General features: G+C 49.2%; 1 protein-coding gene across 1 annotated transcript in view; it reads right to left on the bottom strand.

The window, feature by feature from the left end:
* The window catches only part of CLSTN2 (calsyntenin 2), a 597917-nt gene that overhangs the window by 96533 nt on the left and 473838 nt on the right, over positions 1-27546 (bottom strand). Inside the window, exons 6-7 of the mRNA XM_059063644.2 lie at positions 10586-10771; positions 124-372 (exon numbers count right to left, since the gene is read on the bottom strand). Coding sequence (XP_058919627.1) covers positions 124-372; positions 10586-10771 — 435 coding nt within the window. The remainder of the gene's footprint in view (positions 1-123; positions 373-10585; positions 10772-27546) is intronic.

Consider the following 27546-nt stretch of genomic DNA (forward strand, 5'->3'; position numbering starts at 1 on the left):
AGGGCCCCTCTCACACTCCCGCTTTTCTCCCACGCCCTTGGTGGCCGTGGCCGTGGCCGTGGCCGTGCCTGACCAGCTGGGACAGAGGGGACAGGCGCCAGGAGGGCTGGATGCAAGACTCACCGGTTTTATCCGAGTTGCAGAGGATGGTTTCCTTCTCAGCTCTCAAGCCAGGGCTGGGGCCATGCTTCATCCACATGGTGATGGTGAACCGGTCCGTCAGGTTCTTGGGTACAACCCCGTCGGGAATCTTGGCCCCCTGCCTGCCGTCGAACTTGAAGATCATCTCGCTGCCGTCCGCCAGCAGCCCCGCGGTCCAGTTGGTGGCGGCGCTGGGGGACGGCAAGAGGTCGATGATGCCAGAGGAGGCTCCTGCGGGGGATGGGGACAGAAAGAACAAAGGGTCATTTCCTCCCAGGGTGGGTGTCCTCACGTTCTGTTTTCTGCTCCTGGGTCAGAAGGAACTGCTCGGCGTACTTACCCAGAGCTAGGCGCTCGGCCTGAGCTAGGGGACTTGGGAAAAGAAGGGTTAAATGCCACCTTTTCCCATGTTGCTCATGGTCGGCTTGGGGAGGCATCAGTAACTTACAGACAAAAGTATTGCAAGTGGGAGGACAGAGTGCAATGAACTATTATTATACAAGAAAAAAGTGCTGGAGGAATTTAGAGAAATGAGATTACCCTGGGGGTTTCGATAAGCAGGCAAGGTTCCTGGAGAAGACCCGGGATTGATTCGGATCGATGGATTTATTCACACGCTCATCCATCCGTTACCCTGTCAGCCATTTATTGAGCACGAATCGGGTGCCAAGACACCTGCCGGGTGCTGGCGAAGTAAATGTGAATCGGCACAGCCCCTGACCTGGAGGAGCTCAGACCCAACAAATTGACAGACAATCGGGATGCAGTGTGATCAGAGCTGTGATGGGGAAAGTTCAGGTCCTGACCCCATGAGAAACGGTATGAGTCACTTTGCACTCAGCACGCTTTTTTCCAACCATTCGTTTAGGCCAAATGGTATAGCAGTTGAGAACACGGGTTCTGGAGTCAGCGGAACTTGAACCTGATGCCCGGTGGCAGCCTGGCTTGCTAGCCTTGTGACTGTGGCCAGTGACCTCCCCCACCTTTCCGACTCTCCACCCCCTTCTCTGCCACCTGCCCTCCCAGCTGTTGTGGGAGCTGAATAAGAGACGGCACGGCGCCTGCACTTGGGGCGGAGCTCACTCCACGTTAGCTGTAACTCTGTCGTTATTGTTAGAGCTGTTATTATTTCTGCTACCACTGTGATTCCGGGCTGAGGATATCCTGAGGCCGTGGGAGTGCCACAGACAGATTCGTGTCTTGGGAGAATCACACCAACAGCTTTGTGGAGGGCGGAGCTGAGTGAGCCGGAAAGGCTGGCCCAGAAGACAGGACGGCCCAGCTGGGAGGATAACCGGGCCGCCATGGACTTCCCCCTGAAGCTCAGGTGCTGCCAGCAGTGTGCTCTGCATCCTTACGTTCCACAGAGGGGCAGCGCTCAGCTAGTCAGGGGAGGAGGAAGGTCAGGGGCTTCCGGATACCAGGAAACAAGAGCCAGGGAGTCCAAAGGATGCACGGTGCAGGGGACCAAGTGTGTGTGGGTTCCCACCTGGCACAGCACTGACGCGGCAGTCGTAAACGGGTTTAATGGACAGTGGTTGTGTGTATAACCTGGCATTTGTCTGGGACCATTGGACTTCTGAATTCTGTATATCAGGGCCTCCTGCCACCTAGGGGCTGCGTTTCAGAGTCAGCCACTACAAACATCTTCAGTTAAAATGACACATGAAAATCCCTCAGGAAGGTGCCATATTGGAAACCGATGTCCTTCTTTGAAAATGTTTAATCTAGCCAGTTTTCCCTGCAGCCTTGGAACAGATGCCCATGGGTTTGCAACTGAAAGCTGGCTGTGTGACACATCTGCATCCTTAGAGCAGATGCTCTGCTTAGCCCTGTGAGGAGCTCGCCCTGGGAAAGGCCTCTGGGACCTGCAGTGTCTGAGATGTGGCGGGGTGGGATGCAGGAGTGGAGATTCCGGTCTCTTAATTTACGATCACCCTGCAGCTATGCTCATGAAGGGGAAGCGTGGGCAGCGTTGACTCCATTATTAATGCGTTCTTCTTGGGGCTTTTGCCTGGTAGCATGCCTGACACATAGTAGGTGCTCCATTAATGTTTATAACTGCCTTTTCTCCTACCCAGTGCCTCCGTGAGATGTTTCCGGCCATTTCCCAACGCTCCCATGAGCCTGTTCATCCAGCCTCTTGTTCACGCCCCCCACCTCTCATCAATATTACTTGTTCTCCTGTAATCCTTGAGACTTATTTGATGTCCATTTTACTTATCTGATAAGCTAATTCACACTAATGTTTTAATGACTAACAAAGCCTTAAAGGTTATCACCCTCCATAGGTATTTGAAAGAAAGAACTCTATCATGGTGGTAGCAGGTAGAGATTTGGGGGTTGCTGGGGGATGGGAGATATGTAGTCTTTGGACCAAGTTCATCCTCCTAGAACGCCCCAGAATAATGCAACCTGGCAACAGCTGCTCTGCCCCATGAGTGAGTTGGCTCAGAGACCAGGATTTGTCCAGCATGACGGCAGCTGGTAACTAGGGCTCACAGGGAATGTGTCGGTTCCTGAAATTTCAGGTGGCCAGGGAGACGCAGGCTGAGCATGGGGGAACCAGGGCAGGGCTGACAGGGCTCAGAACTCCACCCTCTGAGGTCCCTTTTTGACTGAGGACCTTGCTGTTGTTAAGGAGCCAATGTTCCTGCAGACTGCACGCTGTAATTAACACCTTAGACGAGTGAAGGAGCTGATTGCAGTTTTGCCCCCAAACAAGTGGGGATATAGGGAGGGAGGTGCAGAGCAAGGACAGGTTGGGGGATGATGTGGGAGAAGACAGAAAAGAGGAGGTTAGGAGGCAAAATTGGTTACATTTTGCCAAAGGCCAGCCCTGGTCAGGGTTATTCTACACACATATATTTAGGGAAATTTACTTTTCAGAGTTACAGACATTTATTCTTTTTTTAAAAGAATTGATGTGTAGTTGATTTACAGTGTTATATTAGTTTTAGCAGTACAGCCAAGTGATTCAGTTATACATATGGATACATTCTTTTTTCTATTCTTTTCCATTATGGTTTATCACAGGGTATTGAAAATCGTTCCCTGTGCTATACAGTAGGACCTTGTTGTTTATCCATTCTATAGGTAATAGCTTACATCTGCTAACCCCAAACTCCCACTCTATCCCTCCTCCTCACCTCCCTTACTCCTTGGCAAATGCAAGTCTGTTTTCTATGTCTGTGACTCTGTCTCTGTTTCGTAAATAAGTTCATTTGTGTCATATTTTAGATTCCACATATAAGTGATATCACGTGGTATTTGTCTTTCTCTTTCGGACTTCACCTAGTGAAAAATTGAAGTATACTTGATTTATAATATTGTGTTAGTCTCAGGTGTACAGCAAAGTGATTTGGTTATACATATATACATATGTATATATTTATATCCTTTTTTCGATTCTTTTCCATTATAGTTTATTACAGGATCGTGAATATAGTTCCCTGTGCTATACAGTAAACCGTGTTGTTTATCTATTTTATATATGGTAGTGTGCATCTGTTAATCCCATACTCCCAATATATCCCTACCCACCCCCAACCTCCTACACATCTTACAGACGTGGAAACTGAGGCCCAGAGAGGGGGAAATGACTTGACCAGGATCACACACCAACTCAGCTAGCTAGAGGCAAGCCCGGCTCTCAGACCCCCAGCAATGTTCTTTCTATGACACAGCATAGTGTCCTGCCAAGCCCAGCCCAGCTTCCAGGACCACACTTCCCTGGACAGGTGGCTGTCCACAGAGAGGCATGTGTCTTGGCAAGGCCATCGTTGTGGAGCTCCGTGTCTTCCCTGGTGAGGGGAGCAGCGTGCCACCCTACCTGACCCACAGATGTTGCCTCCTGGGAAGGAGGTAAAATGCACTGCATTTTACCAGACGGTGCAGGCTTTCACAGACTTAACAGATTGTATTTCATTTTTTCAGTGCACTTAAATAAACTGAGAGAGATTTTCCTTTCTCCTGAAGTTCTCTCTCCTCTCCCCAAAGGATCCCATGGAAAGAAGGGGGTAAACAGGATGCATAACTCACAAAGGTAGAACAGCAACATCTGCACATCAGTGTGTATTTAAGACGTCCTTAGGAACCCTCACAGAGGTCCCTGGGACCCACCACGCTCTGAGAGTTCACACTGGTCTGGTGCACAGCAGCTACAGCCTGAGTGCAGGGGGCTTGCAACCAGAGGTGTGGTCTGGTTTGAAGTCCCTGAGCCCTATCAGGGTGGGGAAGCATCTCTGAGTCAGCAAGTAGATAAAGACAGGGGTGACTTAGGCAGATTTCAGGACACACGGTGGAGCGAGAGCCCACATGGAGCCTGGGGACAGCGGTCACTGTCTGGACTTCTTAATTGCTGGGTTTGCATGTTGCTTGGGGTGGCCTTGGTGAGGGCGGAGTGTCCTTAGCATTTCACGGTAGGCCTGTGGCAATGGTGACAGACATGGAGCCTCAGTCATGCCTCCTCATGGTCCACCATGGGGCATGGGAAAGGAGGGCAAGAAGGAGAGGGTCTCAGGGGAGAGGAACCATTGTACTCAAGGACACAGGCCTCATTCTATAGAGTATTCTCACAATTAGCAATAGCAACTCCATGTTACTTCATTAAATGTTTATGGAATGTCTAAGTTATGCCAGGCACTGTGGTGAGAATGCAGCAACGAACCAGATAGAAATGGGCCCTACCTCCAGTCACCTAGTAGAAAGTCTTTTAGTCTTGGTGCATGGAAGAGTTCTTTGACAGAGAGTCTCAGGGGAAGCCAGGGAGGCCCTCTTGACAAAGGCTGTACTTGAACTACATGATGATAGAAAGCATTCTGTTCTCAACATACTTTTCTGACCCACTGATAGCACTTGGCCTTGTGATTTGCTCTGACCAATGAAATGTGAGTGCAAGTGACGTGTCATCTTAGGGCAGAAGCTTTACAAGCCAGTCCATGGTTCACCACGTGTTTTTTCCATCTGCCATGAGATCAGCAATGTTCTTGATAGAGGCTCTTCTGTGAGCCTGGATCCCAGTGGGAAACTAACATAGAGCAGAGCCACAGTCAACCCAAGAAGGACATGTGGTAGGAATGGAAAATAAATCTTTGTTATTTTAAGCCAATAGATTTTGGGATCATTTGTTACTGCAGCATAACCTGCCCTATCCTGACTGATAAACCACATGAAGTGACTGACATCAGTGGCTACCATTCGCACTTCTCTATCTGCATCTGCATACCTTCAGGATGGATGTGGAGGACTTTCGGATGTCCTTTCCAGAGCTCACACTGTTGATCCTACCATCAGACTATCATTCCACCTCTGGAATCCTAGACAAGAGGGGTTCCTCAAAGGCCTTGCATTGTCCAGCTGAAGCAAGCTGGGCTTTGGATGAGGGTGGTCAGCCAAGCTCTTGGGGCAGGGCTGTGGATACCCAGTTGCTGACCAGCCTGGGAAAGGCCACTGCAGGCAAAAACCTTCTCCAAGAATAGAAGGGGATGCTGTATGGTAGCTGCTTAATTGACTTCGAAGAAGTCACTACTCACTGTCATCACCCGTGGGCCAGTGTGTGCACACTTGCTCATGTATGAGTCATGATTTAATGGGATTCCCAACACGTGTGCATCAGTCTTCCTTAGAGTCAGAGGCCCACTTCAGCTCTCTGAGAATGGAAACACCGGCTATGACTGGGGGGCTGGTTCTGCCTCCCCCCGGAAGCTCTAGCTGTTTAGAGGCTTCTTGGAGGAACTGATGATGGCTTCCCCTGGTTGGGGTATTCTGAAGGTATAAAAGCCTTGAACTGTGATTCTTAGCGAGGGCAAGCTCTGTGAAGCTGCACGGTGTAGTAGAAAGCCATGGACTGAACTTTTTTTACACGTCTGTCTTCCCCAGGAGACTGAATTGTTAAGCGGTCTTACTAACTTCTAGATAACCTCACGAGTTAGAACATTTGGACACTGAACAGATATTTGCTGAATTAATAAATACATGAATGAATGAATGAATGGATTCGCTACGAAGACCTCCTGGACTCACAAGTGTATAACTCCTGAGAACAGCTCACCGACTGGTAATGTGAACCGGTCTGACAGTTCAATCCCTTGATTTAGCAGCAGGGTCTGGCTCTGCAGCCTTTCCTTCAACAGGACCTGTCCTCGGAGCTCTTGACTCTACATATACAAAGCAGGTGACCCCGAGTGTCACGTGGGGAGGTGCCGGACAGATGCCAGGAGCCTGTGATTCCAGGAAGGGGCAGCCCTGGCCTCTGGTCTCCGAATGCCACGTGCGTCACAAACTGCTTTGCTGTTTATTGTAATATGCAGAGACTCAGGGGCACGGAAGTGAGCCTTTTCTTGGGCTCTGGTTAATGTCAAGTTTAATTTGGCCAAGAGTTACTGGGGCTTCATCATGCATTTCATACTCAAGGCAGTTCTGTGACACTTCACCTCGGGAAAGCCTGGGACTGAGATGGGAGATCCCTTCATCTTGAATCTCTGAACCCAGGGGAAGTGATAAGCGGCTTGTCCAACTTCCCTGAGAGGCCCGGCTTCATGTAAGCCAGTGGCAATGGGGGACCATGTTAGGCTAAGTTTGGTCCTACAAGCTGAAGGGGACACAGGTGCAGGGCCCTGTATCGTTTTTGTTTCCAGGTGGAATGGAAGTGCTTCAGTGCACAAACTGCAGGCAGCAATATGCCTGACGTCCAGTGTTCCCCTGGAAACAAAGAGGCTATTTCTGGTGCTACTGCACCTGTCCGGTGTTTCCCGACAGCAGCTTTGCCCAGCTGTTGTCCGACAGCCCCTTACGCGGGATCCCATCACTGCTCGTTGTGGAGCGACGATGCAGGAGGAGGAAGCAGGTGGGCGGTGACCGGACCTCCACAAGGTGCCTCTGGGGAGACACCCTTGCCTGGGTCACCGCACAGCAACAAATGTCACAGAAGCAACGCCAGAACTCAAAGACGCCAGGAAGCGCCCCAGGACTGCTGCTGGTGAGCACAGAGGGCAGGCGAATATTGACTTAAGGGAAGCGTTTGGGATGGCGAAGGAGAGAGAGATTCTAGCGGGAAGAAAACATGAACAAAGGCTTAGGGATGGGAATGAACTGGGAACGGGGACAGATGGGGTACCCTGGCCAAGAAGAGGCAGGACACCAGGAAGAAATGGGCTATAAGGATGTCTCAGCAGGATGGAGGTGGGTCCTCGGGAGTGTGGAGAGTCAGGCTAGAGCTAGGCATCCACACCTGGATGTTCCACAGGTCCAGTCATCATTGTCCCCTACATCTGCCCTTGCCCCGAATTTGGTGGCCACTGGTTGGTGGCACTCTCGTCCAGTTAGATGCTCACACGAGACTCTTCTAAGATTCCTTCTTTTGCACTGCTGACAGCCAATCAATGATCGACTCTTGCTGATTTTGCCTCCTAAATCTGTCTTAAATTCACCCCTACCGCCACTCCCCCGGTTCAGAAATCATTCTCTCTTGCTTAGACTATGACGATAACATCTTAATTGGTCTCCCTGTTTCCATCCAAAGTCAGTAAAGATTTGTAGAATGAAAAATGCATGAACGCTGGGGCTTAAAGTGTCATGGTGGCTCCCTGGCTGGGAAACCCTGCCAGCAACTTGTCTACCGTCCACTGAAAACACAGAGAAGCTTGTCTCCAGAACCTGAGGTGCCCCACGGGAGTCAGGAATTACTACCCAGGCTCTGCTTTAGAAGCGACCTGGCCTGCCTTGCCCTCACGGTTTGGAGAGCACGTGGGGCCAGAGGAAGCAGACCCCAGCGCAGATGGGCATCTGTCTCACTCACTCGCTCATGCCTTTCCTTCTTGAACTCTCCCTCCGCGGATTCAAGAGTCAGACTCCTAATCTGGAGGCAGGAGCGGCCCTGCCCGTCAGGCCCACTCAGGGTTCCCAGAAATGCGACGGGAGGGTGGCACTGCCAGGAAGGTTACCAGAGAGACAGGCAGACTTCTCTTAACAAATGGTCGCTCCCAGCACCAGATAAGCTCGCATCTCAGGGGAAAGTGCTTTCCTGACTGAATTAACCTGCCTTCCTGCCAGGCGAGGCTGGCAGCCCAGAAGCAATGAGCTATGTGAACAACCAGATGCAATCTGGCTCTAAAGTTTCTTCGCTCAGAAAATCCTTTTCACTCTCCCTATCTCCTGGTCTCCCCCCTCGCAACATTCAGAATCAAATCACCAGTGTGTGCCCTTGGGCCCATCCGATCTTTAACAAGCTGATTCCATCATCTCCTTCTAACCTGGAGGAGTTTAGGATGACGGTCACCCGCGGTGGCATGGGGGTCAGTTGACGTATAATTCAGGTGCGCGGGGAGCGAAATGGGATATTCATTCAAAGTAAGATGTCAGCGGAGCTGGCTTCCCCGCTCCCGGACTGAAGGAGAGCACCAGAGGCAGCTTTCTCAATACCGTGGGCCCCTGATAGCCATTTTTACAAGAGCAGTTTGGAATATGGAGGTTGTGATGTTTTTCCCAATCTCCTGCATCATTCTGGAAAAACGTGCCTTCCCACATGCCCTCCTTGCCAGCCTGGTGACATGACAAATAGGACGCGGTGATACCCGAGCAGGGTGTATTTCACATTCAGTTCTCAAATTGTCACTTGGTCCTTTGGACAAGAGCTGTGTGCGTGAAGGTGTGTGTGTGGGGGGGGGGGGGGGCACACGCACACGTATGTGCATGTGTGTGCGTATTTGTGTATGCATGCGTGTACCTGTGTGTGCCTGTATGCACCCGTGTGTGCACCTGTATGAGCATGTGTGTGCACTGTGTGTGCATGAGTGTGTGTGTGTGTGTGTGTGTGTCAATGTTGAGAGAGAAAAACTGCCCTGAAGAGAGTAGTGGAGGGGTCCCCAGGAGGGGATGCAGGCTATGCTGTGGGTTCGGGAGCCTCCTTTTCCTTTGGTGGGGATGGAGTTACCCCCACGTGTAGGCCCCGTCTAAGAGGAAGCTCCTTTCTAAGCTGCTCACAGCCTGGCTGGAGTGTCAGTGTGAGGGCCTGAATATTCTTGGAGAGAACAGGAAAGAAATGAAATATACGTGGTGGGGGTGAAGGAGGCCCATCAACCCATGCACGGTGTGGTTTACCAAGCACATGGCACCATTCCCACCATATTGAGTGTCTTATTCCACAGCTGACTTGAGAGGTTTACGTTCCACCTCCAGAGGCCTGGCCCAGAGTCACAGATCCTGAGCCAAAGAGCCTTGCATTCCCATAGACCTACCTTCAAAGTCTGGCTCTGTCACTTTCTATCTGTGTGACCTTGAACAAGTCATTTTTCCTCTCTGGGCCTCAAATTGTCCAGCTTTAAAACTGGGTGAATAAGACCCTCCTCAGTGTCGTGGGGGACTTAGGGTAGGGCATGTGAAGATTCTAGGAGGATGCACACAGCAGGTGCTCAATAAAGCTAAGCGTCCTTGTATAGAACCTCCAGCAGCCTGGCTCCTAGTTCTGGCTGGCTCCTTTCTTGGGGCGCCATCTTTCAGCCCGTGGACAGCAAGCCCTCTGTCCCCCACACTGGACTTTCCACCTCACACCTCCACTCTCACCTCAGCTCTTCTTCTCCAACGTGGGCAGCCAGGCCTAGCTTCACTGCCATGTGACCTGAACGATCACACAAGGCCCCCGGCTTGGTTTAATGCTTTGCTGTTGCTGCCTTAAAATTCTTAATAATTTTGGAAAAGGGTCCTGCACTTTCATTTGCACTAAGCCCTCAAGTTCCATACCTGGTCCTGGGGGAGGAGACCCACCTCTCCCCAAGTGGCTGATACCACCCTTCACACTGGCCCCTGGGCAGGCACCCCTCTGTAAACCAACACGGTGGAAGGGAGCCCTGTTCCTTCAGGCCCTGTGCTAGGTGCTCTTAAACACATGGTGTCGGGCTTCCCTGGTGGCGCAGTGGTTAAGAATCCGCCTGCCAATGCAGGGGACAAGGGTTTGAGCCCTGGGCCGGCAAGATCCCACATGCCGCGGAGCAACTAAGCCTGTGCGCCACAACTACTGAGCCTGCGCGCCTAGAGCCCGTGCTCCGCAACAAGGGAAGCTACCACAATGAGAAGCCAGCGCACTGCAACTAGAGAAAGCCCACGTGCAGCAATGAAGACCCAACGTGGCCAAAAATAAATAAATAAATTTTTTAAAAAGCAACACATGAGGTCATGAACCCCTATTTTACTGATGAAGAATAGAGGCGTTGTCACATCACTTGCCCACAGCCATACAGCTGGTACATGGTGGGATCTGATGAGGTGTGTCTGATGCCAAAAGCTGTGCCTTCTGACCCTTTAACCATGAGAAGTAAACAATATCCATCCAGAGGTTACATATACCAATGAAGTGGGGAGGGGTGATTCTTTCATAATATAATAACATATGCTTTGTACATATTGTTTAAAAATAATTTAAAAATAATCTCAACAGGGAAAAACCTACCACATAATTTCTGAAGGGATTTCTCAGAGTAGGTCTCGCGGTCACAGCCCTTCCCGATGTAGTTGGTCTGCAGCTCTGTGGTGACCTGGATGGAGGACACAGCCCCGTCGCACGTCTCCAGGTGCATGTTGGGGAACAGGGGCATGCTCCCTGAGCCAGGCTGGTACTCAATCCTCTTGGTCCAATCTGAGCAAACAAGGAAAGGATGACAGTAAGTCAGGTACAGACAGTTCTGCTATAACGCATGTTTTGAAAACGTGAATTTGTTCCAACACAATTGATATATTAGGAAACAAGTTGAGGATAATGGGAATTTCACATTTGCTTATGCAAGATTTCTTGCATGAGAAATATTAGGTGAATGCAGAAACCTGCACCCAGCTGAGCTGAGCTGAGCCATGTAGGAATGTACAAAACAGGCACATGCACAGACCTCAAACATCTACCAGCTACTCCCCTCACCACGTGTGAAAAGCCACACCCACCCGGACCACTGTTACAACTTTCCATTCCCATCAGAAAACCCTCTTCACAGTAACGTACCAGCTGCGACCTTTCCTGTGTCCACTTCCACAAGCAAACCTCAGGTCTCTTCAAGTACTACTTATTGTAGTACTTATCTATTTCTTAACCATTTAACCTGCGTACAAGTAAAACTGTGCTAATGTTTTCCCTCTCTCTCTTTTTTTATGTGTCACTGATGACATTTTCGAGTGTCAAGCCCCTCGCCCCATTTTCCCCGTTTTGCCCAGCAAGGTGAGTTTTAGGAACGTATACCTCTGGTCACAAAATAAAGGTGAGCAAAGTAATTCAGAATTACATGAGGCCACAAGGTGAGGTGCAAGGACTCTTTCTCGAACATTCAGGACTGTGACCCACTTAAGTAGGGCTGATGGTCTTAACCCTGCTTTTTAGTGGAAAAATAACTTGGAGACAATAAAATGCTGGAGAGGAACAAAATCACAATCAAAATGGTACCACACGAAACAGAGCAATCAACAGAAATACACACCAAGCATGAGTGTACACAAGAATTGATTGAAACAACAATAGCGGCCACTGAAAGTCAGAGGCCAGTCAAGGCCACGCTCACGGTGACCGACAACAGTGCTTGCTGATAGCGACAGCTGCCTGAGAGGTCTGTGCCAGCCTGAACCAGACTTATGGGTAGAAGTCTGAATCATCAAGGAACACGAGTTGTGGATACTATTAGTTTATGAATCTCAAACGTTTGTCACCTTGCTAGATGGTATCCTTTTGCTACGGTAGAAATGAAAATCTATGGACTGCCTGCCCTCACCCTTGAGAAACTCAGAGAGTCCTGCATTTAGGGTCATTCATCAGCCACCAAGGGGCTCTCCACAAACACCCCATGGGCCACCGGCCTCCACCTTGAGGAAACCAGTGGAGTGGAAGGGCTGGGCTTAGGGACTGTCAGATGTCTTTGTTCAGTAAGAAAGCATTTATTTGTCTGGGGTTCTATGTACCTGGCTCTGCTTATAGCATCACAGATACAGCAGTGAAGGAGTCAGGAAGGGTCCCTGCCTTGTGGAGCTGGCAGAGAGAGGCAGATAATGAATATGTCCGTGCTGTCCTGTCTGGGAGGGTAAGTGCTATGAAAGGAAAAGTGGTGACAGAGAGTGACTCTTTAGATGGAGAGAGTTCCTGTCTGAGCTGAGACCTGAATGTGAAGGATGAAAGCCCATGGGCATTCAAATGAACTCAGAGAGGTTCATTCGAAGTGGATGCCGCAATGATCTTGGCTTGACTCAGTCAGGTCAGGAATTTCTTGGGCAGGTTAGCGAAGGTCTCCTAGCCTCAGGCACCTCATCAGTGAAGTAGGGACCACACTGGCGGGGTGAGGACCAGGCGCAACAATGCGGGCCCGACGTGCAGTAGGGCCCCGGTGCATGTTATTCCTTCCCCAGCGAGCAGAGGAGACGTTCATGCCCCCTGCACCGCAACCCTGCCACATTCCAGCTAACCCGGTAATTTTAAGGGGTTTCTCTGAGCCATAAGCGAAGATTGCACCCCCTGTTGTGGGGTTCATCACCAGGGAACTTGCCATGGGAGGATGTTTAAATGATGGCGACGACAAGTAAAAGAGGATACAGCCAATTACATGTTTTTACTCAGAGCTCCGTGGAGCTGTGTCCTCTCCTGGAGGATGAGATCATGAAGCTGCTACAGCCCACGCTCTAGAGGTCAATCTAAAGGACCAATCACTGGTAGACAGGAGGGCTTTTTCTCAGGTATATCTAGAAGTCACAGTGCTATAAGCAGAGGTCCGCACGTGACCAGTCTCGTCGTGTCCTAGGTACAAAATGTTTCATACTCTTGAGCATTCGGTCATGCCATTTCTTCTGCATGGAGCGCCCTTTCAATTCTCTTCTTTCTGTCACCGCCTCCACGGAACCTTCCAGGATTTCTCCAGTCTGGGTTGAAACCCTGCTCTGTGCTCTCACAGCATATTCAGCATTAGACTGCAGCATTAGACTCCAAGCTGACGGTTACCCTGAATCCCCAGCATTGCTGCACAATGCCCAGCACAGAGCACATGCTCACTAGACAGTGGTAGGAGGTGTGAATGGATCCTGTAGGATATCATCTTGGAATTATCCATTGGTGTGCCTGCCTCTTCCTGTAACGAAGAACTCTTTAAAGGCAGGAATTGTGAGTTTATTTTTGATCCCTCCACACCTAGCCCTGAGCACAGGAAATATTTGCCAGGTGGATCTGAGACCTCAGAGACCTAAGCCTCAGAGACCTAACCTTGACTTCAGCCATGGCAGCCCTTCTTGAGCCACAGACAGAAGCCACAGCCTGTTTGCAGCTTCTCTGGTACTGCCTCCGTCTGCCCCTACCCTCAGTCCTGCAGAACCATCCATCCCAACAGCAGCCCATCACGTTTGCTTCTCTTTGTCCTCAGCAAGGCAAGTGGTCCAGAACTGATAATGGAGGAATCTCTTCCCAATAATAAGACATGGTGTCAAGGAGGGGGTCTCTTTCCTTCCCATCCTCACTCTTCTCTCCCTGGATCTTCCTTTTCTTTAGAGATACAGATTTTAAAATAATCAGGGAAATGGCTTTGTGCAGGGGGACCTTGGTATGGCCTTACATCAGCAGTTCTTGAGTGTCTCCTCCTGCTGCTGGGTAAGATGTCTCCCACAACACCTCCTCTCAGAAGCCTCTTCTATTGGAGAAGCCCAAGACATCCTCAGTATCGATTCCCTTTATTCTGTGGGGACTGTGGACGTCTCTTTCTCATCTAGTTATTTTAGTGGTTATCTCTGATGAGAAATTCCACATCAAGTCCTTTTTTGAAGGAGTGTAAATAAAGAAGCAAATAAATAACGAAGGAAAAGTCAGTGGAGGCATAGTCCTAGCAAAGTTTTAATTCCTTTTGCCGCCCCTGGTTACAGGGGACAAGTCCCTCTCTGGAGAGAAATCAGGCCCAGAAGAGCTTTAGGATCATCACACCTGCCAGTTGCTTTGGTGAGCTCATGAGGCTTGTTTTTGAGGGTTTATGAAGAGCAGGCAAAATTGCAACCATATAGTAAAAGAAATCAATGAAGCTTTCTGAGTGTAGCGTCCTGGAGACAGTGGGAAGCTCACACAAACATCTTTCATTTTCCAAGAAGGAGTTGGGGTGGGGATTAAGAGAGCAAAATGCAAGTCATCAGATTCAGCCTTTGTCACATGAAGTATCTATTCATCTTCATTTTCCAGAGGGAAGGATGGCAGGATGGCTAAAAGTATGACCTCTAAATTCAGGGTGCCTGTGTTCAAATTCCAGGCCTCCCACTTCCTGTGTGAACTCTGGGCAAACTACTTACCCACCTTGAGTCTCAATAAAAGTCACAACTACCACCCAGGATCTGGGGGGATTAAATGCAGTCGTTTCAGCCTCAAACACAAGGGACATATTCAACAGTTATTATTGTTAAGTGATCATTTATGCAATAACATTTATTGCAGGAAATAAGAAGACATACAATTATTAGCACCTACAAGGTGCTAAGGGCTTTTAGGTCTCTTCTATCATTTAATCCTCCCAGCAACCCAGTGAGTGAGTGCTACTATCTTTTTTTAAAAAATAAATTTATTTATTTAATAATTTATTAAATTTTGGGCTGTGTTGGGTCTTCATTGCTATGCACGGGCTTTCTCTAGTTGTGGCGAGCAGGGGCTACTCTTTGTTACGGTGCACGGGCTTCTCATTGCGGTGGCTTCTCTTGTTGCGGAGTACAGGCTCTAGGCACACGGGCTTCAGTAGTTGTGGCACACGGGCTCAGTAGTTGTGGCTCGCATGCTCTAGAGTGCAGGCTCACTAGCTGTGGCACATGGGCTTAGAGGCTCTGTGGCATGTGGGATGTTCCCGGACCAAGGCTCGAACCCGTGTCTCCTGTATTGGCAGGCAGATTCTTAACCACTGTGCCACCAGAGAAGTCCGTGAGTGCTACTGTCTTAATTGTGCAGATGGAAAACTGTGGCTGAGAGTTGGTATGACTTGCCCATAGTCACGGGGCTCTTTCACAATAGCTCCTCCACGATGCTGAGGATTTGCTGGAACTGAGAATGGTGAATTTTACAGATTCATTTTTGGTTTTTTGTTTTTCAAGATTTTAAATTTTATTTATTTATTTATTTCAGCTGTGTTGGGCCTTTGTTGCTGCACATGGGCTTTCTCTAGTTGTGGTGAGCGGGGGCTACTCTTCGTTGCGGTGCGCGGGCTTATTCTTGTGGTGGCTTCCCTTGTTGCAGAGCACAGGGCTTCAGCAGTTGCGGCATGCAGGCTCAGTAGTTGTGACGCACAGGCTTATTTGCTCCGTGGCATGTGGGATCTTCATGGACCAGGGCTCGAACCCATGTCCCCTGCATTGGCAGGCGGATTTTTATCCCCTGTGCCACCAGGGAAGCCCCCAGATTCATTTTTGAACCTTCAGTTTGCACTGATATATCAAAAAAAAGATGATAATCTCTGATGCTGGTAAAGGATCAAGGAGTGTTGTCAGTTTTATCACTGCTTGACCTTGGGGGCAGTTTGTGTGGGTGAGGGGTTGCTTTGACACTGAAGACCGGAGAGATCTAGGCTTGAATCTCATCTCCTCCGGGTCATGTGACTTTTGCAAAACAGTTGTCATCTCTGGGCCTCCGTGGCCTCATCTGTAGATTTGGGGTGGTTACACCTCCTCGTGGGCTCGTTGTGAGCGTTGAAGGCTAAGGGCCCAACACAGCAACCTTCCCGCTGAAGCCTCTTGATAGAAACACCCCACTCCTTGGTTCACAAGCTTCCTAAATTTCTCTGAGCTGTCCTGCTTGGAAACAAAATCTTTTCAATTTATAAAGGACCTCTAGAGATTAGTTAATGAATTATGGTACCGCTGTTTTCTCAAATGAAGAGAAAGGAAGTAGACCACCTGTTGTTTTAATAATCAAGCTCGATGACATCATAAGTATTCCTGAAAAGGTTAGCACTGGAATGCCTTCAGGAACTAAATTCCTTCTCGGTGGATTAAGGATTTAGAAACAGGATGATTGCATTATAACTCCTGCTGAATGGGGGGAACATATACTTTCTCACCTGGAGAATATTAACCACTTGGAACTCTCTTATTAGATGCCTTTGGGTGGAAAAAAGCTAATGTGAGACTTCTGGAAAGCACAGGCTTTGAGGGCTCTTGTAATTCAAGACACTCAGGTCCATTGTTCGAATTCTGAACTCAGAAGAGACGCAGCAGGATGAAAGGGAGAGACACAGGTGTATCCGAACATTCCTTTTTCCTTTATTGCGCGTGTTCCAAGGGCCTCCAGCTCTGCCTGGTCTCACCTTCTAACAGAGGAAGAAGCATCAGGTTTTCTAGGAAATTGCTGGATTCATACAAGGTAAGTGGCTGGATGTGGGGATGCTGGGGAGTGGGAGGGATAGGAAAGGGGTTTTCCTTCCCGATCCGGGATTGTTCAGGCAGCTGACATTCTAACCAGTCTCTGCAGGCATCAACCACCCAGCATCTTTCAAGACTTTTTCCTAGAAATAAGTGGCTTTGATTTGGCACCAAGGGACTTCCTTTCCTACAGGGAAAAGCTAGGGAGGTACCTATGCTTAATAGGGAGCATCTTTATCTCCACTGGTCATCCAGTGCCTCTGAGTTGGGGGTGGGTAAAGAGGTAGAGATGGGCTGGAAAGGTAAGTGGAAATCAGATGACAGGTGCTGGCTAAGAGGTTTGGGTTTCATCTTAGGGCCAGTGAAGAGCCATAAATGGGTGTTTAGTGAGGCCATGAAGAATCTAGACTGTGCTTTGAAAAGATCACTCGGCAGCTGGCTTAGGGCTGGTGCTCATTTTCAGAACACTAGAACATTCCTGATTACCACCTCTCAATCAACCCACACAGAGAATCACCTCTGACCGTGTCACAGGATGTGGAATTAACTTCACCTCAATTTAACTAAACTCAAGAGTGTTAACTCTGCAGCTGGACAGACTCAGGTCTGAACCATGGCTCTGCCACTTCTTGGCTGTGTGGCCTTAGGTAAATCAGTGAACCTCCCCGAGCTTCATTTTCTCATCTGTAGAATGATGACAACACAGATCTACCTTGCAGAGTTGCTTTGGGAATTGGAGAAAAGGTATGCAAAGCACCAGGAACAGAGAGCTACTGCCACCACTACTATCCTCAGTCTTGTCTTCTTCTTATCTTTATTCTAGATGACATGTATTTACTGAGCACCTACTATGTGCCAGGCAGAGGCCCAGGCATGGGAGGCAGAGGAGTGTGACTCATAACCCTTACCTGGATGGTGCTGGCGGTCAGGGCAGTGGCAGCCACATGGCCAGCTTTAAGGCAGACAGAGGGAAAGAAAGCAGGTCCCAGAGAACAAAGAGGAAGACATAAGTTATCCCCACTAGTGATCAGAGGGAGCTTCCTGGGGGGAGTCACCTGGGCTTTGTTTTAATATAGGTTGTATTATTATTTAAGTGTGATAAGGCCAACAGATCAGGAATATTATTGCCACTGATAAGAGAATGTGTTATACTCACAAGTCCCAAAGAGAGGGGGCCCACACCACCGGGGGCACATGGAGAAGCACAGGGTCGGTCAGGAGGCACAGGGAGAGGGGAAAACCATGGGTAAGAGCCTGTACTGTGGTTTGCACGGGAAGGAAGGGGCGAGGCAGGGTAAACAGCCTTAGGATTGCCTAGCTTGCATAATTTCAGTGGCCTCTGGGGCGTAGGCGTTGTCCCTAGATGTCTGGTACCTGGCCCTGGGGTGATTAGGGCAGGTGAATGTTGGCCGGAGTGTGAGAGCCTGATAAAAGAGGTGGATGGGGATGTGAGTTCTGGGTTGGTTGGTTAGTGTTTGAAAAGCAAAAGGGTAAGCTGGGGCTTTCCTGGTGGCGCAGTGGTTGGGAGTCCGCCTGCCGATGCAGGGGACGCGGGTTCGTGCCCCGGTCCGGGAAGATCCCACATGCCACGGAGCGGCTGGGCCCATGAGCCGTGGCCGCTGGGCCTGCGCGTCCGGAGCCTGTGCTCTGCAACGGGAGAGGCCACAACAGTGAGAGGCCCGGTACCGCAAAAAAAAAAAAAGGGTAAGCTGTTTGCTCTCTCTAGAAATTAGCTAATTGAGAGGGGCAGTCCCTCCAGGCTCAGCAAGTCCCCAGTTGTCAAAATATCAGGATGCAGACAGTAGAAGGCATGGTTAACACAGCACTGTAGAATGAGGGGCATTCGGGGGGCAGAGAGAACTCTAGGGTGTCCCCACCATGGCCTTGGGGCTGTACAATGCCAACGGGGGCTATTTAGATGGAAAACGACATGAATGGTGCCCCCCGATCAGCAGCCTGGCAGGACTCAGAAAGCATAGACAAATGTAAGGCCAGGGGTGGGCCTCTAGGAGGCCTGGTGTGAGATGGGCCAGAAAGGAACTTTGGGGCCAGGATACAAGGGACTTACGTGCTGGGCCAGGGAGCGGGCCTTGTTGTAAATGGGAGTGACAAGGGCTGGCTTCTGACACTTGCCTTCTCTCTCCTCTCCCCACAGGGCTCCTGGGGTGAATTCCTCCGTATCCGAGCCTGACTTTGGGTAGGGCCGTGGTGACACTTAGACAACAGAGCATAGAGATGAGGGGTGAGGAGTCAGACGCCTGCCTTCTCTGCTTACCAGCTAGTGCTCCTGGGGCAAGACGCTCTCTACCTCAGTTTCCTCATCTGTAAAATGGGGGAAAATTACAACTACATCTCAGGGAGCTGGTGTGAAGATTAGATAAGACCATACACGTGTTAGAGCCAGGACTTGTGACAGGCCTGCATGACTCCAAAACCCAACCCCAAAAAGGATCACTTGCTTTCCTGAGTTCATTTTCGTTTAACATTTCCTTTTCTGCTGTTGTGGGTTTATAACCGTGAGATGGGACATTCAGCCAGAAGGAGGCAGGAGGTGGTGAGGAGTCCAGTCCGGGCTCCGAGACCAGCTTCATGTGCAGAAGGGCCCCATACTTGGTGTAACATTCTGCTGTCGCTTTCTTGAAGATCTTAGTAATTTCAAAGCAAAAGGCTTTTCATTCTCATTTTGAACTGGGACCCACGAATTACATAGCTGCCTTTCCAGCTGAATAACCTTGGGCATGTTCCTTAATGGTTCTGAGCCTCAGTTTCTTCATCTGTAGAATGGGCATATTAATAACCCCAAAGGGAAGAGCCCAGGCTTTGGGGTTAGACCCAGGTGTGAGTCCCAGCTCTGCCACTTGGTACCACGGACGGGGGGGCCAGTCAGTTCCTTCCCTGCCTGAGTTTACTCACGCAAACACTGGTGATGTTATCACCTATTTCAGAACTGCTGATTGGGTTTATATCAGATAACAAATGCAAACCACTTACCCTGGGCCCAACACGTAAGAGGCACATCTATTTTTGAGCATTAAATTATATGGCTTTCCCTCCCCCAATTAAAAACAATTACATGCAGGCATAATTTAAAAAGAAAGAAAACACAAACTCTCTGAACTCAATTACAAAGATAAGGAATCCTTGCCCTTTCTTTATTACTAACCCCTTGGCATTTACTATACTTAATCTTCACAAGAGGATTTTATTACCTTTTGGTTCTTACTAAAAAGGGAGATCTTAATTAACTACAAAGGAGAAGAAGGGAGAGAAAAAATACCCATGGTTCAGATCAGGGTGTACAACTCAGCTCAGCCCTCTGCCTGGTGATCAGTCCCTGGCCCCTCTGTGGCTGGTCCTTCTCTTCCTCCTGAGAATTATTTACTCTTTGTTTATCACCCATTCATGCTCTGGAGCTTAACTTGTACATCACTGTGCAGGGCCTGGCACATAATAGGTGCTCAATAAATATCTATGAAATTAATGAGTGATTAGATGTATGAAAATCTACACACACACACACACACACACACACTCTCTCTCTCTCTCTCTCTCTCTCTCTCTCTCTCTCTCTCTCTCCAGTTTTGTCAAAGGCGAAGAAGGCAGTCATCTGGAATTCAGAGATTCTGAACTGCCACGCATAAAAATGAGAAGGATCGGGCTTCCCTGGTGGTGCAGTGGTTGAGAGTCCCCCTGCCGATACAGGGGACACGGGTTCGTGCCCCGGTCCGGGAGGATCCCACGTGCCGCGGAGTGGCTGGGCCCGTGAGCCATGGCCGCTGAGCCTGAGCATCCGGAGCCTGTGCTCCGCAACGGGAGAGGCCACAACGGTGAGAGGCCCGCGTACCGCAAAAAAACAAAAATTAAAAAAGAAATTAAAAAATGAGAAGGATCCAAGACGTGTGGTGTGTGTGTGTGTGTGTACACATATGTATACACCTCTGCCTGAGTTTGAGTGTCTGTGGACAAGTGTGTATGATGATGAAATTGCACTTACATATGACTCCAATTTTGGAAAACTTCATGTATTAGCAATTTTTCTAATCCCCTGAGATGTCTCAATAAATGTCAAATGAAACAACTAGTAATTTGTCCTCAAATTTTGTCCTGCCTGTGAAGTTCTCTCTAGTTTCCTGATGACAGAAGGAGTCTAATTCTGTCCCAAATCATCACCATAATTACTGACTCCTCAGCCTGATAAAACCCTCACATCGCATGACTCTGATTTCAGAGTCAAGCATGTAGGTGGACAACTTCAGGCCTTATTCTGGGAGCACCGGGGAAACTGCAGACAGTTTCCTGCCCAATAGCTTCTCGATGAAGCCCGAGGCTTCTATTGTACCATTTTCCTCTCCCTGTCATTGTCAACCAGGAGAACCAGTGCTGTGAGGTAAGGACCATGTAAAGATGGCTTGTGATCAGACCAAATTGGAAACATAATCCAAGTCTAAATCATCTCTGATTTTGTGGAGGGCAAAGGCGAGGGCAAGGGCAAGGACAGATTCTGGGGCGATGCTACTCACTGTGGTCTATAGACGGGTGTGGCCTTGGACCTGCTTGTTATAGTTCTGCCATAGAAATCCAGGGTAGCATTTAGAAACTTTATAGCAATTTGATGGAGTAATTTTACATTTGTTGAATCGAATTATAGTTTAAAAATTGGCTTATATTTTGAATGCCTTTGCTATTTATTTCATTTTTCTAGAAATCTGTCTCTATTATATTTTTGCAAAATCATGCTCCATGATGATTGGGGGGAAAAAAGTAGTCCTTCACCAGATTTGAGAAGTGCAATAGGGAAGAACAAATCTGTTTCTTTTACTTTAATCTTTGTATTCTATTGTTTTTGCTTCCAGTTAAGAATGTTTCCTATAGCCTGAAATATACAGGAGAGCCCATTATCAAGGCTCTGACCTTTAAGGGTGCAACACTTTTCCACTTGTATGGAGATTAAAAGTTGCAGAACAGAGAATAGCATTTGTCTTGTTGGAGGTTTACAGGAACATCTTGATCTGACCTGCCTGGACAGCTGCAAGAACAAAGGATTCCAGCAGCAAGAAGTTGGCAACAACTAACCATGCCCCCCTCACCATGCCCTTAAAAGTGCTTTGCTGAAACCCTTGGAGGAGTTCGGGGGTTTTTTGGGCACGAGCCACCTGTCTCCTTGCATGGCCCTGCCATAAACCTTTCTCTGCTCCAAACTCTGACGTTTCAGTTTGTTTGGCCTCACTGTGTTTCAGGCATTTGTGGCCTATCAGACATACAGTGTACATATGCTTTAATGATTAAAGAAGAGGGCACATCGACCAGAAGTAAACAATGCTCATGTTAAAAGTAAAGATTCAATGCCCCTCTTCTTGGCACGTCAGTGCTGATACTCCGTTGATGATAAGACTCCCATCCCAGGTGCCAAGGCCATACTGATTCGCTGTGTATGTGCTGATCTGTTCTTTTTTTTTTTGAAAACCAGAAGAAGTATAACCCTGACTTGTTTAATATTCTTTGGTCTGACAAGATATAAAACTGTGCTGAAAATGCTGCTTCTCCAGAGCAGTTTCTCAGAGTCATCTGGGAAGATGGCTTCTGGGTTAGTCTTCAGTCTGGCTCAAATAAAACTCGTTTCTATTCTTATTATTGATTGTTTTGTTTTTGTTTTCGGTAGGCGGGCCTCTCACTGCTGTGGCGTCTCCCGTTGCGGAGCACAGGCTCCGGACGCGCAGCCTCAGCGGCCACGGCTCACGGGCCCAGCCGCTCCGCGGCACGTGGGATCCTCCCGGACCGGGGCTCGAACCCGTGTCCCCTGCATCGGCAGGCGGATTCTCAACCAGTGCGCCACCAGGGAATCCCTTATTGATTGTTTATTGACTATTTTCGTTGACACCCTCCTCCGGTGGAAGGAGTACACCTCCCTGCCCTGGTGATTTGGGGCTTGGCGATGTGACTGGCTTTGACCAGTAGCCTAAACTATTCATTTCTTTCTGTGATTATTTTCCAGCTGAAACTCTCACCCCCTACCCCATTCCGATCTACCATCACAAGTTCCACAAGAGCAGGGACTGTGTCTTTTTTGGTTAGATTTTAAATCTCCAGTGGTTGGTGCAGTTCCTGGAACATGGCAGGTTCTCGATAAATATCTGAAGAATGAATGACAAGGATGCTTCACGAAAGGTGTTTGTGCCCAGGTTCTGGGCTCCGGGGACAGACTTTCTTCCTGTTGCCTTCCTTCTGGATTCTCCTGCTCATTCCAGTCTCTCTGAATTGAAGATACTGCTGCTGTTCTGCAAGGCTGGGTTTGGGGTCCATTCTGTGGGCTGCTTCTCCAGGTCCACTGGATCTGTGCACAGCCCTTGGGTGAGTCCTGCTCTGCCTCCACGTCTGGCACACGCCCCCCGGGACACTGCAACCCAGTCTGGTTGGCCCCTGGCTGTCCACGCGCTATGAGGGGATCCATTCACTTCGGCATGGCTCTCTGATGTCCGTGTGATCACCTTAGTTTTCCAGCAAACCTCTGAGCCTGCTGGCCCTCCCCTTTCACCCTGGCTCCACGCTCTCTGGGGCTGTCGGGGCAACAGCCAATGCTGCCATCCAAGGGAACCGTACGGTGTTCAGAAAGCAGGGTCCCCACCTAAAGCTTGGTTGCTGCTTTCTCCCCAACCTTTTCATCCCCGAAGATCCTCATCTCACATGCTTCTCAGCTCCCAAACAGAAACACATCCAGCAGAATGGATGCTGGAAAGGTGCAGAAACCAGGCAATTTAAGAACGGCCATTCTGGAAAACAATTCTCCCAAGGGGGAAATCATTAACTCAGCCAAGCAGGGTACTTTCTCTTGGATTTATAGCAACTCTTCTCTCTTATGTCCAATAAACATGAGCATTTTCCAGGCAATTTTCTTATCTTGGGACAAATGCATTATTGGTGCAAGATGGAGTGGCTATTCTTCAAGAATCTTTACGTTTATAGCCCTGAAAAGCATTTACAATGCTAGAGTATGGGTTTTCATGCACACACTTTCAGTCTTTTTGTAAAGATGGCTTATGTAAACTTTTCATACTCCAGGCACGTAACTCTCTTTAATCAATAGATCTGTTGCACACGGTTGCAGAATTTATTTATTTTTTTAAGTAAAAGGACCACGACTCCAGGTGATATTAGAGGACTGCAGGACTTTTCATTTCACTGAGTGACTTTCTAAAATTAGAACCAAATTATCATCTCTTCAGAAAATACGGCACAAATCTGCAGAGTCCATGAAATACACTGGCAACCTGAGAGTCCAAGTGCACAGGGGTGGAGGGAGGTGTCCCTCACGTGGCCGGGGGCAGCGGAAGTCATCGCAGACGATTAGAAAGATGCTCTGCCAAACTTATCTCAGGCCTCAAAATGCCCAAACACTTTGCTCCAGGTAATACATGCCTGAGAAAGTAATCCAAAATGCAGACAAAGACTTTTGCACAGATATTCAGTGATACACAGAAGAGTGGAACCCAGCAAAAGCCAGACAATCACACTGCCCTAGCTGACTTCAAGGACCCTGTCAAGCATGTTTGACCTTCTTGGAGAGAATGTCACGCAGCTGCTGAGAGCGTGGTGAGGTTTCATGACGACGGACGATACATGTGGCCCAAAGTTAAGTGGAAAAAAACCAAAGTTCAAATAACTATGTATGAAGGGAGAAAGGTATACTATAATACTGATAACACTGCCTTCAGCGGATCATGGGGAATTTTTATTGTAATTATTTTCCTTTAAAAAATTATTTTCAAATGAGCATGAAACACTCTATGATTTAAAATATGTTTACATTAAAAAGTTGCGGTGGGGCTTCCCTGGTGGCGCAGTGGTTGAGAATCCACCTGCCGATGCAGGGGACGCGGGTTTGTGCCCCGGTCCGGGAAGATCCCACATGCCGCGGAGCGGCTGGACCCGTGAGCCGTGGCCGCTGAGCCTGCGCGTCCGGAGCCTGTGCTCCGCAACGGGAGAGGCCACAGCAGTGAGAGGCCCGCGTACCACAAAAAAAAAAAAAAAAAAAAAAAAAAAAAAAAAAGTTGCGGTGGCTCAGTTGCTATTTATTACACAGAACTGGCAAATGTTGCCTGAAAACCATCCTTCTCCCTTGCCCACCTGGGCCGACAGACAACCTGCCTCTTCTCTTTGCCACGAAGGGCTCCTGTTGGCATGTCTGAGTGCCGCCCACATACTGGGTACGGGGTGCTTTGTCTTGCATTCAGTAATGAGGGGTGTTATAAATCCACGGAGCTGAGAGCCTGAAGAGCAAAAGCCTTGGAGGCTGGGAGGGGGTGACATGCTGTCACTGTTTGCTTCTGGGCCTGGAGCCTGGAAAAAGGTGGGAGAGTCTGCCCAAGGGAAGGTGTCATTTGCTAAACCTCCGCGGGTGGACAGGCCCCAGCTCCTCGCTGCCGGGTGTTGCCTGTGGGCCGCTGGCCGCCATCACCCAGGGATGCAGATTCTCGGGCCAGAGACAGACACTGGTGTTGGGAGACGCAGAGGGGCTTCCGGTCTCCAGCTAACGCCTCATTGCTGAAACAAGGCAAAACCAACAACCCACTTGTCTTAAACTGGCTGAAAATGTGGTCACGTTTTACTCTAAATACTACCTTCCCCCAGCCAGGTTACAAGAAATTCGTCATCCTCAGAATGTACTAGTTTCTAGAGGCCCCAGACAGGTTCCCCACATTGGCCCATGATCTGATAGGGCAGCTGCAGGCCCCCCAGGCCCCCTGAGCTTCCACTTTGCCCTGGGCCCACGTGCCCGTGCTTGTTGCTACCCTGGGGGGCCTCGCCCTGTCCTCCTGACTAGGGAAACCAGCCTCCTGGCTGAGGGTACCAACTGCGGATGCTCTGAAGGCACCCAGACCTCAGCAGCTGAGGTTGGCTGGGCTCCATGGAAAGGGAGGGAGGAGGAACCCTCCCTGCTGAGGCCCACCATGCTCCTCTGGGCCAGGTGAACTCTGGCTGTTATGCCCACAGCCTTACAGGAGCTCTCTGGAAAGTTCTGTCTACTTCATTCACTGTCCGCGTTGGCAATCTTACCACATCTGTCATGGAGACAAACAAGGAAACACACACTGGTTCATCCACCTCTGCAGAATTTTCTCCACACCCTTCCCTGCAACGCAAACTCTTGTCCCCCTCCAGTTAAAGAGCAAGAGATGCTGAGCAGGACACGGGTGGAAACCGATTGCTAGAAGGTGCAGCATTTAAGCACCAAGCTCTCTGGGGGGTACTCCTCCCTGCCCCTTCCCAACACGGCTTCCATCCCCACCCCCTCAGTGCGCCTGGTGAATGGTATTGACCCCCTCAATGCAGCTTCAGTGCCATCTCATCTTGGAAGACTTTCCAAAGGCTCAGGAGCGCCTGTTCTCTGCTCTCCCAGCCCCTGGGTCCCCCGTCACTGCTCTGACCTCGCTGGATCAGAATCATCGATTCAGGATCAGGTCACCTGCCTGCCCTCACCCTACAGCTCCAGCTCACAGCCCCAGGGCTCCCCGCCCACCTAGCTCAGGGTAGGCCCTGGGGGGGAAGTTCCCGGAGTTGAATGGAGGCTCTGAGAGCCTCTCTTTTGTGCTGGGACCCTGGCCGTCCCACTGCGTGGTTAGAGTGGGGTCAGTTCTCCAGGCCCCTGTCTTGGCATTTCCACTCCACAGTGTGAATCCAGGGCCGACTCGCAGCTCTCCAACCTGTTGCTCAATCCACCAAGAGCTGACGTCTTTGCATTTGAAACTTAACACCCAGGTCTCAGGCTCAAGTGGGGTTTCTCTGGCCGGTGAGGTCACCAGAGGCAACTTTAGGTTCAGACAAATAGTATGCAAGAGATGGACAGTCTGCAAGCATGGGTTTATTTTCAAATGAGCTGTAATCTCAAGGGGACAGTGTGCTGGACCAGGCTCAAACAAGGACATGTGAGTTGGGTGAGTCAGGGAGAGGGGAGAGAAAGCATATTGGCACCTTTCGGATGGAACCTATATATTGCTTCATTGAACTCTAGCTGCCCTTTCAAGGTAAGTCTCATCACCATTTTGGAGATTAGGTGAGAGGTTAAATACGTTCCCCTAAGGACACACCAGTTGTGTCTCTTCTGAACAGTTTTCTGAGATGCGCTTTTATAAAGCTGGTTACATGCCCCTTTGGAAATTCCTAACCTCCTTGTTCTATCCTCCTCCTTCCTCCTCATACCCCAGTCCCTCTGGGATAGACTGACATGAATGTGAATCCCATCTCTGCCATTTACCAGCTGTGAGGTTTTGGGCAAGTCACTCAATCTCTCTTGGCCTACATTTTCCTCATCTGTAAAATGGGCTAGAATTGCTTACCTGTCCTCTGTGCAGTGAACCTTGCTTTGGACTTTTGTACTTCTTTGCCTCTGTCTAAATGTGTCCATTTATTGTTCCATTTTTTTTCTAGGCTGTCCTAGGTACTCCAATAAACAACCTCCTACTAAGGGGTCAATGGACAATAATAGCTTGGTGCAAGTGTCAACAAACATTTTCTGGAATGGACCATAGTAAACATTCAGGCTTTGAGGGCCATCTGGTCCCCATGTAACTACTCAGCTCTGCTGTTGTAGTGCAAAAGCTGCCATGAGATAATATGTAAATGAATGAGTGTAGTGTATGCCAAAAAACTTTATTTACGGGCACTAAAATTTGAGTTTCATGTAATTTTTTTTTTTTTTTTTTTTTTTTGCGGTACGTGGGCCTCTCCTGTTGCGGAGCACAGGCTCCGGACGCGCAGGCTCAGCAGCCATGGCTCACGGGCCCAACCGCTCCACGGCATGTGGGATCTTCCTGGACTGGGGCACGAACTCGTGTCTCCTGCATCGGCAGGCGGACTCTCAACCACTGCGCCACCAGGGAAGCCCTCATGTAATTTTCATGTGCCACAAAATATTATTCATCTTTTGATTTTTTTCAAGCATTTAAGATGTACAAACCATTTTGTAGCTCACGGTTTCACAGAAACAGGTGGACTAGATTTGGCTTGTGGGCTATACTTTGCTGAACCCTGGCTTAATAGTGACATTTGGCATTTGCAGTTTAAGTGGGGATTATCCTGTTA

Source organism: Kogia breviceps, chromosome 5 (assembly GCF_026419965.1).
Source record: "Kogia breviceps isolate mKogBre1 chromosome 5, mKogBre1 haplotype 1, whole genome shotgun sequence".
Classification (NCBI taxonomy): Eukaryota; Metazoa; Chordata; class Mammalia; order Artiodactyla; family Physeteridae; genus Kogia; species Kogia breviceps.